Source organism: Microtus ochrogaster, chromosome 5, assembly GCF_000317375.1.
Source record: "Microtus ochrogaster isolate Prairie Vole_2 chromosome 5, MicOch1.0, whole genome shotgun sequence".
NCBI classification, from domain to species: domain Eukaryota; kingdom Metazoa; phylum Chordata; class Mammalia; order Rodentia; family Cricetidae; genus Microtus; species Microtus ochrogaster.
The window spans coordinates 16,363,707-16,379,193 of NC_022012.1; the positions used below are offsets into that span (position 1 = coordinate 16,363,707).

General features: G+C 45.7%; 2 protein-coding genes and 1 pseudogene across 2 annotated transcripts in view; 2 read left to right on the forward strand and 1 right to left on the reverse strand.

Moving 5' to 3' along the window:
- Positions 1-3,352, forward strand: part of LOC113456050 (zinc finger protein 564-like) — a 9,864-nt gene extending 6,512 nt beyond the window's left edge. Inside the window, exons 2-4 of the mRNA XM_026778917.1 lie at positions 1,246-1,331; positions 1,515-1,572; positions 2,274-3,352. Of these exons, the coding sequence (XP_026634718.1) occupies positions 1,246-1,331; positions 1,515-1,572; positions 2,274-2,853 (724 nt within the window). The 3' untranslated portion in view covers positions 2,854-3,352. The remainder of the gene's footprint in view (positions 1-1,245; positions 1,332-1,514; positions 1,573-2,273) is intronic.
- Positions 3,353-8,656: 5,304 nt separating this feature from the next.
- Positions 8,657-15,487, forward strand: part of LOC101985959 (zinc finger protein 809-like) — a 15,266-nt gene continuing 8,435 nt past the window's right edge. The window contains exons 1-2 of the mRNA XM_005347449.3: positions 8,657-8,758; positions 14,880-15,006. Of these exons, the coding sequence (XP_005347506.2) occupies positions 8,756-8,758; positions 14,880-15,006 (130 nt within the window). The 5' untranslated portion in view covers positions 8,657-8,755. The remainder of the gene's footprint in view (positions 8,759-14,879; positions 15,007-15,487) is intronic.
- On the reverse strand, positions 11,026-11,426 carry LOC101989240 (annotated as a pseudogene).

A 15,487-nucleotide genomic window follows, 5' to 3' on the forward strand; every position in this document is an offset into this window, starting at 1 on the left:
GCTCTGTTTCCTGGTTCCTGCCACAGGCCAAGAACCCTCTCACCCCTCCGAAGGGTCTTCAGGATCAGGACCAGACTCCCCGTTTGCCAGTGACCTTGCCAACAAGGGGCCTACCTCTTTGATCCAACCGCAGTGGGACATCTGCTCTCATTATTGCGTGCCCTTCCCCGCCTCGTGCGTGCCTCTGCCGCTGCGCAGGTCCCCGCTGCTTGCATCGGCTCCCGCGCTGAACCCCTCTTGTCCCTGCCGCTTGCCTCTGCCTCTACGCTGGTCCCCGCCGCTTGCATCTGTCACCGCCGGTCCCCCAAAGCCTATTTTTGATTGCAGCGCCGCGCCTCTCCGCTGCAACTGCGCGCCTCTCCGCCGCGACCTAACTCTAGCTTCTTATTGGTTAACTCTTATATTAATTTAACCCATTTCTATTAATCTGTGTATTGCCATGTGGCAGTGGCTTACTGGGTAAAATTCCCAGCATCTGTCTCTGGCAGCTCCATGGTTTCTCTCTGACTCTGCTTTCTTCCTGGCAGAATTCAATTCCGTCTTCCCTGCCTACCTAAGTTCTGCCTTATCAAAAGGTCAAGGCAGTTTCTTCATTCATTAATGAAAGCAACACATAGACAGAAGGACCTCCTACGCCATTCAGCAATTACTTTTCCCACTGTCTTGGTAATAATACAGAGTAATAGGGCACAGCACCTGAATCCTCCGCATGGGCATGGATATATACACACAATATAAATAAAACAAAGCAAGGCAACAGTCAGAATGTACAGACCAGTTCCATGTGTTTTGGTGTTAGTACTTTATGAGAAAGTGAATGTGGACAAAGGTCAGAATTCTGGTAACCGTATTCATTTACCATTAACTAAAAGTGTAGAGACCATAGGATTGTATGTGAATGTCTTTTAAAAGGAAGGTTTATTTTTATTTATGTGTATATGTCTGTGTTAGAATATGCTATGTGTGCTGACTCTACCCTTGGCAAGGAAGCCAGAAGAGGGTGTTAGGTCTCCTGGAGCTGGTGATTATAAGCAGTCTACTGTGGTTGCTGGGAACGGAATTGGGGTCCTCTGGAGAGCAGCAAGTGCTCTTAACTGCCGAGCCATCCCTGTAGCCTCTTATGTGAATGACTTATGGATTGAATACAGCTTCTCCGTGCCATGTGTCTCTCTTCCTCTTGTAAACATGTTTGCAATGTTTCAGGATTTGGTCACCTTTGAGGATTTGACTGTGAATTTCACCCAGGATAAGTGGGCCTCTGCTGGATTCTTCCCAGAAGAACCTTTACAGAGAGGTTGTCGGGGAAATCTTCGTGACCTTGGCTTCTGTGGGTAAGGATGTCAGCTTCTTACTTTCCCGCTAGACAGCCTGCTCTGCCAATCCGTGCTGGCTTCTGACTGGCAGTGTGGAAAGGAATACTCTGATGCATAATCAGAGCATCATTGTAGCATTCATGGGCCCAGAGTCTAGTCCATTCTCTCTCAGAACTCAGTGTTCTCCCTTCTGTGTTGTAGGAGAAAGATGGAACCAGAATATTGAAGACTGGTACAGAAATCAGGGGAGACTCTTAAGGTAACTCTCACTGAAAACAGAAAGGAATGTCCCCTGAGAGATGTTCAGGAGCTGGGCCGGCAGCTCAGGTGGTGTAGTGCCTACTATGCCAGCAATTGATCCTAGAATCTGTGTAAAAAGCCAGGTGGGTGTGGGGACAGCTTTAGGGGGGTAGAGATAGATAGGTCTCTGGGGCTTACTGGCCAGTCAGCCTAATCACACTGGCTAGTTCTTTGTAAAAGTAGAAGACCCTATCTCCGAAAATAAGGTAGCAAAGAAGACACCTAAGATTGACCTCTGGCCTCCACATGTACACGTGTGTACACGTATACATAAAGACAGAATTTTAGTTTGTCATTAAGTTTTTTAAAACCCACCCATCTGCATGTTTATTTATTTATTTTTACATTTTATTTGTGTGCACGTGTTTGTATGGGCTTACAAAGGCCAGAGGTGTCCAATTCCTTTGGAGCTGGAGTTAAATCCAGGGTTCGATGTTGTCTTCTGGCACGCTGCAGTGTACAGACATATATGCAAATAGGTAAAACACAAAGAGACATAAAATAAAAACAAAAGCATTAAAAAATGACCAGTGTACACTCTTAACTGCTGAGGCATCTCTTCAGCCTTCTAGTAAATATATGAATTTGAAGCCTATCAGTGGTTTGAAATTGTGAGTAAAGCATTTGTAATTGTTTTTTTTTTTTTTTTTGTCTTAACAGCAGCCATATTAGAGAGAGACTTGGTGACAGCAGACCAAATAGCCATTATGGAGAAACCTTCAGTCAAATTCTTAACCATGATCTGAAGAAGAAAAGTTCTACTGAAGTAAAACTCCGTGAGTGTGGTGTGTGTGGGACAGTCTTCACGCCTCACTCGTCCAGGAAGCCCAGCAGAGCTCACCCTAGACAGGAAGCATGTGATTCCAAATGTCAGCAGTGTGAGCCAGCCTTCAGCAGTTACTCTTCCCACATCAGTGCCAGGTCTCACACTGAAGACAAACCGTATGAGTGTCGGGAACATGAGGAAGCCTTCCTTTCTTTTACCAGCCTTGGGGAAGTCGTTGTAACTCATACTGAAAGTGGACCGCATAAGTGTAATGTGTGTGGAAAAGGTTTGCACTATCCCAGCTCACTGAGAATCCATGAAAGCATCCACACAGGAGAGAAGCCTTATCAGTGTGAACAGTGTGGAAAAGCCTTCAGTTGTTGGGGCTCAGCTCGACGCCATCAAAGGACTCATACTGGTGAGAAACCCTACACGCATCGCGAGTGTGAGAAAGCCTTCTCTTTCAGGCTTTAAAGGCCACATAATGAGGCACACTGGAGGTGGGCCATACAGTGTAAGGAGTGTGGGAAAGTCTTCAATTTGCCCAGTGCACTTAGTAAGCATGAAAGAACTCACACGGGAGAGAGACCTTTTTTGTGTAAATAATGTGGGAAAGCCTTCATTTGTTCAACTTCAGTTCGCAAACATGAAAGAACGCACACTGGGGAAAAACCCTATGAATGTAAGCGCTGGGGGAAGGCCTTCATTTCTAATTCAGGCCTCCAAGGATGTATGATCAGGCACACTGGCGTTGGGCCTTATAAATGTAAGTTCTGCCGGAAAGCCTTTGGCTCGCCCAGTGCGGTGCTAAAGGCATGAAAGTGCTCACGTTGTATAGGATTCTTGTGACTAGCGCTTGGGAAGCCTTCACTTTGGGTCACTTGAGGACACATAAGGTATCTGAGAAAATCTTTTATTATCCTAGTTCAGGTACAGAAAAGAATTACTGGAGGGAATATGGGAAAACCGTTAACTGTCAGATTTTATCTAGAATGTGTGATGTGTGAAGAGGCTGAAGAAAAAGCTTGTAAATAAAGATCAGCACCAATAGATGAATGGATTAGAAATATAGCTGATACTGGATCTCATGATGCAACTTTAATAGGAGAAGTAATCTCTAAATGTTTTAAGGAAAGCCAAGTTGTCAAATGTCTTGGCTGTGGCAAACAAGGTCATTTCAAAAGGGGTTGTAGGCAAGGCATTCCTAGAAACTATATATTTTCTAGAGATAATCAAAAAAGAAGACCCCAGCCTTCTGGGGTTTACATTGGACTAATGAATGCAGATCAACAAGGGACAAACAAGGCATCCCTTGTTGGGAAACACTGGAGGGGGTCTCTTGCAGGCCAGAATATCAAACTGAAGTTGGTCAGTTCAGGTCAGCATCTGTAACTACACATTTATTAGAAGTTATGTCTATATTAGGAATACCTTTACAAATTAATAATGACAATGCTCCAGCATATGTCTCTAGTAAAATGAAGCCATTTTTGAATATTACAGCATAAAGCATATTTTAAGAGGTATACCCACAATTCACAAGGATAAACAGTTAGAAATCTGTAGAAAGATTCAATCATACTTTAAAAGTGATGCTTAATAAACAGAAAGGGGTAACAAAGACCTCCAGAGATGGATTACATAGTGCTTTATTAAGTTTAAATTTTTAAATGCCAATGAGAAAAAAACAACAACAGCTGCTGAGACACTGGGTGTTGGAAAAAACTTCTGAATTAAACCAGCCTAAATTTTTTAAGGATGTCTTAACTTCAGAATGGAAGTCAGGAAATGTGTTATATTAGGGAAAGAGGTTATGCCTTTGTATTCACAGGAAACAAAAAGCTATAGATTCTTCAAAATTAATAAAGATAAGACTTGACTGGAGGAGACCTCCTGAAAATGTTGGCTGCAGCTATGAAGGAACAAACCAAGAAAAACAGGTGATGTGCATGTGGATCTATTTACATGGGAACAACTTTGTGACTGTATGAGACATGATGAATCTTGTTGGATACAGAGTCCTCATGACTTATCATCCCATGCCATCCTTTCATATGGAATGGAGATTTATAATACAGTTTTGTTTTGCAGTCTGTGGAGGCCCAAAAAAATGTGAGCCTATTTCCACCTTGTCTGAAGGTCAGAGAGTTTTAGCTTGTTTTGAGTTGTTGACAATTATGGCTACACATCCTGACCTAGGGTGTGGTTACTTGGACTTTTTGACATTAAGATGACCCATACAGGTCCACTCCACCCTAACCAATGGTCAGGATTTTCAAAGACCATTGGGACTGGGAGGGAGCCTAGGGCCTAGCATTGCCCTTGTCAAGTTCTAAGGCACTACAGCCAGGTATTAGGGAAGGTCCACGTGTTCCTTTTGCCAGAGATAAGGAGGGTGATGTCCTTTTTAGGGAGTAAGTGATGGAGGAAGGTCATTGGTTAAGTAATAAAGAAACTGCTTGGCCTCATAGGTTAAAATATAGGTGGGAGGAGTAAACTGAACAGAATGCTGGGAGGAAGAGGAAGTGAGCTCAGAGGCCATGCTACCCTCTCCCGGGCAGATGCCATGCAGCTCTCTCCAGAGCCAGACGTGATGGAGCAAGCTGCCAGGTCAGACATGCTGAATCTTTCCTGGTAAGACTGGTGCTACTTAGATTATTAGATATGGGTTAAAGCAAGATATGAGAGTTAGCCAGAAGAGGCTAGATAGAAATGGGCCAAGCAGTATTTATATGAATACAGTTTGTGTGTTGTTATTTTGGGGCATAAGCTAGCCAGGTGAGCAGGCAGCCTGGGTGCTGGGGACGAAGCCCTGCCGCTCCTACTACAAGTAAGAACTTTCTTGAAGCCACCTGAGGGAATGCCTGACCTTGGGAAAAGGACTTTGCAGTTCTATTTCTGTTAAGTACGAGCCTTAGAAAATAAGTTTTCAACTGAAATTTTTCTTAGTATCAATTCAAAAAACTTTATATGACTCAGTTTATCCAAATAGCTTACGCTAGACATATATCCTTATGTTGAATAGACCTCAAGTAACAAGAGACCTTTTTTAAAAATATTTTTATGGTTTATTTAATGTTATTTTATGTGCATTGGTGTGAAGGTGTCAGATCCCCTGGAACTGATCTTCAGACAGTTGTGAGCTGCCATGTGGGTGCTGGGAATTGAACCCAGGTCCTCTGGAAGAGCAGTCAGTGCTCTTAACCACTGAGCCATCTCTCCAGCCCCAATAAGAGACATTTTTAAAGCCACTGATTCTCAATTTTTTGATGCTTTGAGCATTCAATATAGTTTCCAATATTGTGAACCCCCTATTACAAAATTTTTCCCATTGTTATTTTACAACTGCAGTTGTTATTGTTAAGAATGTAATGGTCTGCTCTGTCTCTTTAAGAGAAAAGCCATGCCCACTCCCCCTCCCTCTGCTGAGACAGGCTGATCTTCAGCTTCCAGTCCAAGTTCTCTCTCTTTTCCATCTCCCTCTCAGAGAGGCCGTTTCTGCCTCTCCCCACCTCTCCCCTCCCCTGCTTTTGTCTCTCCCTTCTCTCTCTTCTCTCTCTTCTCTTCTCTCTCTTCTCTTCTCTTCTCTTCTCTTCTCTTCTCTTCTCTTCTCTTCTCTTCTCTTCTCTTCTCTCTCTTCTCTAGAAGAAATGAAGATCTAAATAAGAGAGAAGAAGCAGGCACCACCCAGGAACAGACCATCCAAAGGAGATTCCTAACGTCTAACCTTCATAGATAGTATCACCTGCAAGCACACACCCATTGCCTGGTGCCTGGGTGGTCTCAGTTTGTGACCCTTCTGGGAACCAGGTATTGCCCTTAGGTAAACTACTGAGACTCAGGCCTCTATTGAGCTTGTCTGGCTGGGTCCTACAAGTGAACACTACGTCTGTCAATTTGGTGAGTTGAAAGACCCGGATAAATCTAGACCCCTCTAGCAGAAAAAATAGAGCCAAAAATCTAAGCAGGGAGAGAAGAATCAAAAATCTAGATTAGCCGCTTCAGTGACTCTGTTTCAGGAACTAGCTGACGATAAAGTTAGATTATAATCTTAAGAAACAGGGAGTTCCCCCCTTGTGATTATCACTGGTATTATTTTCGGAATTTTCCAGTGATGCCCTCCCTACACCCTTTGGGTTGTTGGGTTGTGTTTTCTTCCCTTAAATACCCCTTCTCTCGGCTTCTCAGGGTCAAACTCCTCCCCTGCATGGGATAGGAGTCTCGGCCAGTGCACTGGTTCCTGTCAATAAACCGTGTGTGATTGCAGCAAGGACAGTCTCCTGTGAGTTCTTGGGGGGTTGTGTTATCCTGAGACTTGAGTAGGAGTGTCCCCACATGGGGGGTCTATCAAGTAAGATGTTCTAAATGTGAGGATTAAAATTAAACTAAATTAAGACCACCCATTTTACAGCCTCTCCACGATCCCTAGTTCCCAGAATGGATTGAGCTATACCCTGGGCATGACTGACGTGACTGCTACTAACCTCTGGCCTCAACCACGCCTGATGCAGGTCGTTAACCCTACCCCTCAATTCTGTACTTCCCTGTTCGTCACGACCAATCAGGTTCAATGTCATTGCCACAAGGCCTTCTGAGTACTGCTAAGGTTGTGACCCTCACTTGTGGATTTTGCCTTTAGAAACTCTAACCTGCTTCAACAAAGACCACGTTGTGTTTGCATCAGATTCTGGCTCCTGGTGGCCGGGGAAGGGGGGTGTGTCTCACTACACGGACACAACACATCTGCTTGCTCTAGAAGTCTTGTGGTTTTTGAGAACTGTTGTTTGGAAATTCCCCTAGACCCCAGCCAATGAATTCAAAGATTGCATCCCCTTACCCAATCCTCAAATGCCAAGGCTTGTCACACCAGGCTTGTGAGTTTTCCCTTTAAAAATCTCCAACTCCAGAGGCTGGAGCACTTCACCACCTGCTGGGTAGGAGTGCAGGATCACAGTCTGAGTGTTTCTTTTGGAAACCGGCTCTGTGGTGGTCTTGTCTGGGGAGTGTCCAACGCAGTCACAGTAGGTTCAGGGATAAAGTGTTTCTTTTGCTGGCTCTAGTTCTCAGATCCATGGTGTGTTTCTTGGCTCTGGGTTCAAGAGTCAGGGTGCTGAGGGATTGTCAATCGCTACAGATCTGCTGGGGTCTGGGTCTTTCACACATTCACAAAAATCATAGTGAGAAAAATTCACAGGACGCCTTTAATCCCAGCACTCGGGAGGCAGAGGCAGGCCGATCTCTTGTGGGTTCGAGGCTAGCCTGGTCTACAAGAGCTGGTTTCAGGACAGGCACCAAAGCTATGAAAAAGCCCTGTCTTGAAAAACAAACAAACAAAAACAACAAAACACAAATCAAAAGAGAGAGAGAAATAGAGATAGAGATAGAGAGAGAGAGAGAGGAAGAAAAAGTCACAGGAAATTAAAAAAAATTGTTGGGCTGGAGAGATGGCTGCCTGCTATTCCAAAGGTCCTGAGTTCAATTCCCAGCAACCACATGTGCTCACAACCATCTGTAATGAGATCTGGTGCCCTCTTCTGGCATGCAGGCATACATGCAGGCAGAACACTGAATACATAATAAATAAATAAATCTTAAAAAACATTGTCGTGGTGCTGAAGGAGCAGAACCAACGCCAACTTGTGAATAGACCTCCATCTTCGAACATCTGGTGAATGGGGACACTGAGCTCAAATCCTAGAATGTGCTGGGGCAGCAGGATTCAAATATTCATCCTGGATACAGACGATCCTGGATACGAAGGCCAGAGGTTCCTACAGATACCCTATATCTTGTCAACATTGGAGACATCCTTTCCAGCAGTTAGTAACTTCGCGCCTATAGCTTGACCAATGCTTTTAAAGAATGACCTCACCCTGCATTCCCTCACCCAATTACAAAACACCGAGACAGATAGCTCCCTGCTCGTGGTTTTTCCCTATATAAACCCTTTGTAATAGGGGTTCGGGGCCTTTCTCCTTCACCCGCTGTACTAGAGTGCTGTGCGTGATCCTTGCCCGGGTTCGAATAAAGAAACTTTTGTTCTTGCATCAGAAAGCCAGCTCCGTGGTGGTCTTGTTGGTCTCGCGACGCGGGCATAACATTTCCTTTATTTTTACCTGTGCAGAATTTGTACGCAATCAATGCTTCCTAAGAGTGCGAGGTCCCCGCCCCCAGAAACCGGGCATTCCGTAATGGATTGGTGTCATTGGCTGTCACTCAGGCCGACCCTGACGAGGGAAGTAGGGCGGGCTTATAAAGTTCCCCCGAGCTCTGCTAAGTTCTCCATCTTGGGCTCTGTCCTTCGGAGACTTGGCTTGGGTGATCTTGCACGGGTACCGGAGACGGAGGAAAGTCGCAGGACGCTCCGAGACCGGCCATGGTGAGCGCGGCGTCCCCGCGGAGCTGATGCGGGCAGCGGAGTCCCCAGGCCCGACTCCGCCTGTCCGGCTGCGGGGTGGGGCTGGACGGGCTCTGGGCGTCCGGGCGTCCCTGGTCTCATCACGGGAACTCCAGCGGGGTCGCAGCGCTGCCCGCAGCTCCGGGCGGGCCGGGGACGTGGGGCCAACGGAAGGCACAAGGAGGAACTGGCTCGCGGTCGCGTCGCTTTAGCACAGCATACACACCAGCCCTCCTCTCTGGGATTCAAATACGGCGAGGGGTGAAATGCGGAACTGTGTGCACTGTATGGAAACACGCTAGCTGGGTGCTTGGACGGGGTGTAGGGCTTAGGCACAACAAGGTAACTAACTGTAAAGGTGGTGGTGTGAGGATAGGGCGAAGCCTGTCCCTAGTGAAGAAGCCCAGCTACATTGCATAGGGAACTAAAGGGGTCGGCAATAACTCAAGAAATGACTTTGGCCGGGCGGTGGTGGCGCACGCCTTTAATCCCAGCATTCGGGAGGCAGAGGCAGGCGGATCTCTGTGAGTTCGAGACCAGCCTGGTCTACAAGAGCTAGTCCCAGGACAGGCTCCAAAGCCACAGAGAAACCCTGTCTTGAAAAACCAAAAAAAAAAAAAAAAAAAAAAAAAAAGAAATGACTTTGGTCTGTCGCTACTAGTTAGTGACTTTTAGGTGTCGGTGGTGACCTGACGTGGTGTGGAGGTCCCAGAGGCTTACGGGAATAGGTTGAAAGACCCTCGGGGAGGACCTTCCCTCAGGAGGAGACCCCTAGACCGAAGGAACAGTCCCAGACCACTGGCTGCAACCGGCAAGAGGTTTCTTTATTGAGAGTACACAGGTACCTAAGACTTGCGAGCCCTCAGGCTAGGCAGGGGGTCTTTTATATGGAAACGGGCGGCAGAAGCAGGCTTACAGAAGCAGATGCATGGTTATAGGGATACCATTGGTCCTTTCAAATGCAGCGAGGGGTTTACTTGAGGACAAACCCCCTGGCTCTTGGCTGGGGACTCCTTCTGATAACAGCTGACTAAGCTCTATATAGGGCATATGCAGTCTTCCCCAGAACTCTTCGTTCCCCTTCTAGGCCAGATGTCTGACCGCAGATATCCTGTTTGGCAGCCTAGGAGTACTCCTGACCTTACCCTGAACTTTACTTGTTTGTTTTAAAGCCTTGCAAAATGGCGTTACAGCAGCTAAGCTGGGGTCTTTCAAGGTCATTTGAGCTGGGGTGAACAGTCAGCTCTGGACAGGTCAGTCTACAGATAGGTCTCATTAGACGTGAGGGATGCCTTATAAGTTCTCGTCCAGTAAAGTGCTGAATAGTCTTTCATCCTGTGGGAAGGATACAACGGGTATTGTGAGGCCCAGTGAAAACCACCGAGTCCCTATTGAGAGGACCCAGGGAGCAATAGACATTTCTGGGCTTTGTAACCATCCTGAGACAATAGCTACAGATTTCTGGTCTAAAGCCTGTAGAGTCAGCTGAGTTGTAGTTTGAGGACGCGGGAGAGCGTGGTCAGGAAAATTAGGCAGACTGTCTTAGGAGCTTAACTGCCTAGTTGATCTGTTAATTGACCCAGAAATGTCATAGGGTCCTTTTGGTGGGCCTTGGAATGTATAATGATCACCTAAATAGGAAGCCAGATGGTTTCCAGTAATATCAAAATCTCAGGGACATGTTTAATTGGGTTACTTGGGCAATAGAAGACCCTCTCTCCCCCCAGTGGCTGCCTTGGTCGTTTGGAAAGCTGGGCCAAACCTATGCAAATGTTCCATTTCTTCTCCACGTGGAGAGCCTTAGCCACTAGTTCAGCTTTTTGGGTTGAGGTACAATTACTCATTATAGCATTCTTTTAAAGTCTGTGTCCTGCCTCCATAAAATTAGAGTCATTGAACCAGCACTGGGTGCCGGCAACATAATAGCTGGATTCAAAGTTTGGCAAGTTTTCCAGCAGTCTGGAGTTGATAAAAAAGAATCTGGTGCTTGCTGAGACGTGTCTGAGACCCACTGAGCTGAGAGCTTTAAGGGTCAGATAAGATTTTAATTGGCTAAAGCTGGCTACTTGAGTGACTGTCTTTGTAGGAACCAGAGTGTCAGGTCCCCAGCAGACAAGGTCAGGGTGAGAATCCTGGGTGGGAGCTGGTAGATTTTATTTTTTTGTTTTTGTTTTTTGTTTTCTTTTTGACAGCCAAATCTTTATTAAAGGAATGGGTCTCTGGGGGTGGGGGTGGGCCTGGGGCCCTCACTACACAGCTTGTTAATCGTCACTGTCTCCAGAATCCTGTGGCTTCATCACATATAAACGCTCTGGAGGGCTGGAGGAGGGCTCAATGTGCAGGGCTTCGAAGGCATCATCCTCTCGGAAGGCCAGGCCCACTATGGCTGGAGCCTGTGGCTCTGCTGTCAGGCAAGTGAAGCCACACTCCCCCAGAGTTTTCCCATCATCAAGGAGCTGGTTGTATTTGTACAGCCACTGCTCATCCGGTGGCCGCTTAAGGATGCTCTCAACGATGCGCTTCAGCTCGAATACGGTACTCTACTCCTTGGCATCCGTGAAGATGGTGGTCTTGTGGCGCCGGATCATGAGAAACACGTCCATCCCGGAGGCTGCTTCTGGCTCCACGCTCGGGCACATCCAGGCTCAGTCCCGAGATCCTCTACCAGAGTCCAAATAGGGCGATTCGGCCACCACGAATCTTCAGAATGAGACTGGAGCTGGTAGATTTTATTCTCTAATACTGTTGTTTGGGATAAGACCATCCCCTGGGTAGTTAAGACCTTGTAGTTAGCCACAAATAAATTCTTTTTTTAAAAAATATTTATTTATTATTATGTATACAATATTCTGTCTGTGTATGTCTGCAGGCCAGAAGAGGGCACCAAACCTCATTACAGATGGTTGTGAGCCACCATGTGGTTGCTGGGAATTGAACGCAGAACCTTTGGAAGAGCAGGCAATGCTCTTAACCACTGAGCCATCTCTCCAGCCCCACAAACAAACTTCTTAAGGTTGCTTTTGGCACCCGGTGAAAGACCCCCTGTGTGGGGAGATTCTCACTCAAGTTTTGGGATAACACGATCCCCCAAGAACTCACTAGAGACCGTCCTTGCTGTAATCATACGAGGTTTATTGACAGCAACCAGCGCACCAGGCCGAGACTCATATCCCACGCAGGGGTAGAGGAGTTTGAGCCCGAGTAGCTGGGAGAAGGGGTAGTTAAGGGAAGAAACCACAACCCAAAGAGGGTAGGGAGGGCATCATTGGAAAATTCCGAAAATACCAGTGATAATCACAAGGGGGTGACTCCCCATTTCTCAAGATTATAATCTAACTTGTGGTCAGCCAGTTCCTGGAACAGAGTCAGTGAACCGGCTAAGCTAGATTTTTGGCTCTACTCTTTCTGCTAGGGTGTCTGGATTTATCCTGGTCTTTCACCTGTCTGGGGCGCCTTGGCCTCCCTGTCAGTCCTGTGGTTTGCAGGGAGGGGCCATGGGCTTGCTGAGAAGAATTCTGTTCTCTGGTCCTCTGTTGCCTAGCTGACCTGAGCACAATAGCTAAAATATTGGCTGTCACCTCAGTCCCTTTTCTTGTATAGCTGTTAAATGCTCACAATGTAGTTATATCGGGTTTCAAGACTAAATTGTGGTTTGAAACCCAGCTGTTTCAAACTTGACTAATGTTAAAACTTTTTAGACTTAAAATCTTGACAAATTTAGCAGGAACTATTATTATTATTTTGGATTTTTTTTTTTTTTTTGGTTTTTCGAGACAGGGTTTCTCTGTAGCTTTGGTGTCTGTCCCGGAACTAGCTCTTGTAGACCAGGCTGGCCTCGAACTCCCAGAGATCTGCCTGCCTCTGCCTCCCGAGTGCTGGGATTAAAGGTGTGCACCACCACCGCCAGGCCACTATAATTATCTCAACAAAACATAATCCTTGCTCTTTAAGAAAGCACTATGTCTTTTATTTTTTAATTTTTTATTATTTTGGTTTTTCGAGACAGGGTTTTGGTGTAGTTTTAGTGCCTGATCTGGAACTAGCTCCTGTAGCTCAGGCTGGCCTCACAGAGATCTGCCTGTCTCTGCCTCCCAAGAAGAAAGCACTATTTTTTTAATCAATGCCACTTAAGTTAATTTTTGCAAGCCTTATTATGGCAGACTTTAACCTTCTGGTTTTGTCCTGATCTCTCTTTCATAGTCCTTTACTTCAGAGCTAAACCATTTTATCAAATATCCTTGCCAAAATGTATTTCCTTCTTATTAGTACGTTGTTTCTATACCTATAACCTTTTATATTTCTTTCTTACACATGTTCCCTTTTTTTCTTTTTCTTTTTGAGACAGGCTTTCTCTGTGTGGCCCTGGCTGTTCTGGAACTCCAGGCTGGCCTTGAATCAGAGCTCTGCCTGCCTCTACTTCCTGATTGCTAGGGTTGAAGGCATGAGCCACCACTGCCTAGCACTGTCCTTTTTAATAAAAATTTCTACGAAGAGACAAAACTCCATAAAAACCTAAACATCTGATTACTAGATTTATAATAGTTAAGTATTTCCTTTTTAAAAAAATGTGCTAAGCATTTCATATGTGAATAATAATAATAAATAAATAAAATGAAAGATGTACTGATAATAAGAATTTTATTTATTTATTTTTGATTTTTGAGACAGGGTTTCTCCATAGCTTTTGGTTCCTGTCCCGGAACAACTAGCTCTTGTAGACCAGGCTGGCCTCGAACTCACAGAGATCCGCCTGCCTCTGCCTCCCGAGTGCTGGGATTAAATGCATGCGCCACCACTGTCTGGCTAGAATTTTATTTATTTAAAAATGATGCTTTGGCATGCATCCAATATTAACATTTCTTGAAGATGAAAGCAAGGTTGCATACTAGTGAGACCAGTGCTAATTTGCCTAACATAATATGGTACATATATAAATGGTCCATATATAAATGGTCCATATATAAATGGCAGGAGACGATGGTAGAAACAAATTAAATGTCTTTGTCTTTCATCAAACACTGTTTTGAAAGATCAGATAACCATGTAGAGCACAAAAGCTGCAGCCTTTGACATAGCCGAGTCCGAGCCAGAGGTGGCGTGTACTGTGGCTTGGTGGTGTAATGACGTGTGTTGTATGCAGGTGCTACAGGTGCTATGGTAAAGTCACCCCGTAGCACAAAGTTGAGCCCTGCCTGGAACACTTTGAATTCTCCACATTTGATTTTGAATTAATCTTTGGGTGCATGGTCCAAAACCTTGTAGTGTTCCCCAGTTTTTTGACCCCTGCCTTCAGTTATGTGACCCCACACGGAGCTAGGACTTTGTGCTGGATAGCTATATGTCAAGTTGACACAAGCTAGAGTCATCTAAGGAGGGAATCACAATTCCTAAGATGGAGCTGGAAGCAAGCACAGAGGGTGGTCCCACCCCTGAGCTGGTGGTCCTGGGATCTGTAAGAAAGCAGGCTGAGCAAGCCATGGGGGGCAAGCTAGTTGCAGCACCCTCCATGGCCTCTGCATCCGCTCCTGCCACCCGCCCTGCTTGAGTTCCTCCCCACGTTGTCTTTGGTCATTGTGTTTGATTGCAGCAAAGGTAACCCAGACAGAGACATGCCTACTCTGTGGTTGGTACTGAGAACTGAACTTCTCCCTCTGCTCTGTCTAGGCATACACCTGTACCAGTGCTGGGACACCAGCTTCAACGTTTTTCCTTTGGAGACTGAATGTTTTTATGATTGGGTTCATAGGTTCTTTCCCGTTGGTCTTTATAGCCCCTCCCTTACATACCCATGTGTTCTTGTATGGATTTTCTGTTGGAATTAGAAAGGCTAATTTTGTTTTCCTGAGTCACTATGTTGACACTGAGATAAAGATGCCTATGTTGATTTTTCTTTTTCCATGATGCAGAATACAAATCAAACTGTGCCTTCTGTAAGAAACTAGTAACACACACACACACACACACACACACACACACACACACACACAGAGAGAGAGAGAGAGAGAGAGAGAGAGAGAGAGAGAGAGAGAGAGAGAGACAGAGAGAGAGGGAGGGAGAGAGGGAGAGAGAGAGAGGAGTGAACTTCCATTTTGTGTTCTTTCAGGGATTGGTATCATTTGAAGATGTAGCTGTGAACTTCACCAGGCAGGAGTGGCAAGAGCTGGATGCTGCCCAGAGGGCTCTCTACAGGGACGTGATGCTGGAGACCTACAGCAGCCTGCTGTTCCTGAGTGAGTGTAACCCCTGTCAGTCTCAGCAAATGCTTTTCCCTTGGTTAACAAGTATAGAAATCAACACTTAAAGATTTATCATTATTTGTAGCTATGTATATGTGTCTGAGAGTGAGTACCACATGTGTGTGGACACCAGAGGGCACTGGGTTGCCCAGAGGGGACACTGAACAGTTGCGAAGTGCCAGGTTTGGATACTGGGAACTGAACTTGGGTATCCCAAGAACAGTAGTTGCTCTTAGCCCCATAACCATCTTTCCTGCTCGCTAAACTTTCTCAAGATCATTATTTTGGGTTATCTATTTTGCAGTTTAATGCCAAAAAAGGGGATCTTCTAGCTAGTGAAGAACGAGACTATAGATCCTCTCTGACCAGAGTTTCTTATTAATTTACCAAGCAGCAGTTCCAGAAGTGAGCTGTGACTCCTTCTTAGTAGACAGTCACAGCACAGACCAGCTGTGATTCCTTCTTAGTAGACAGT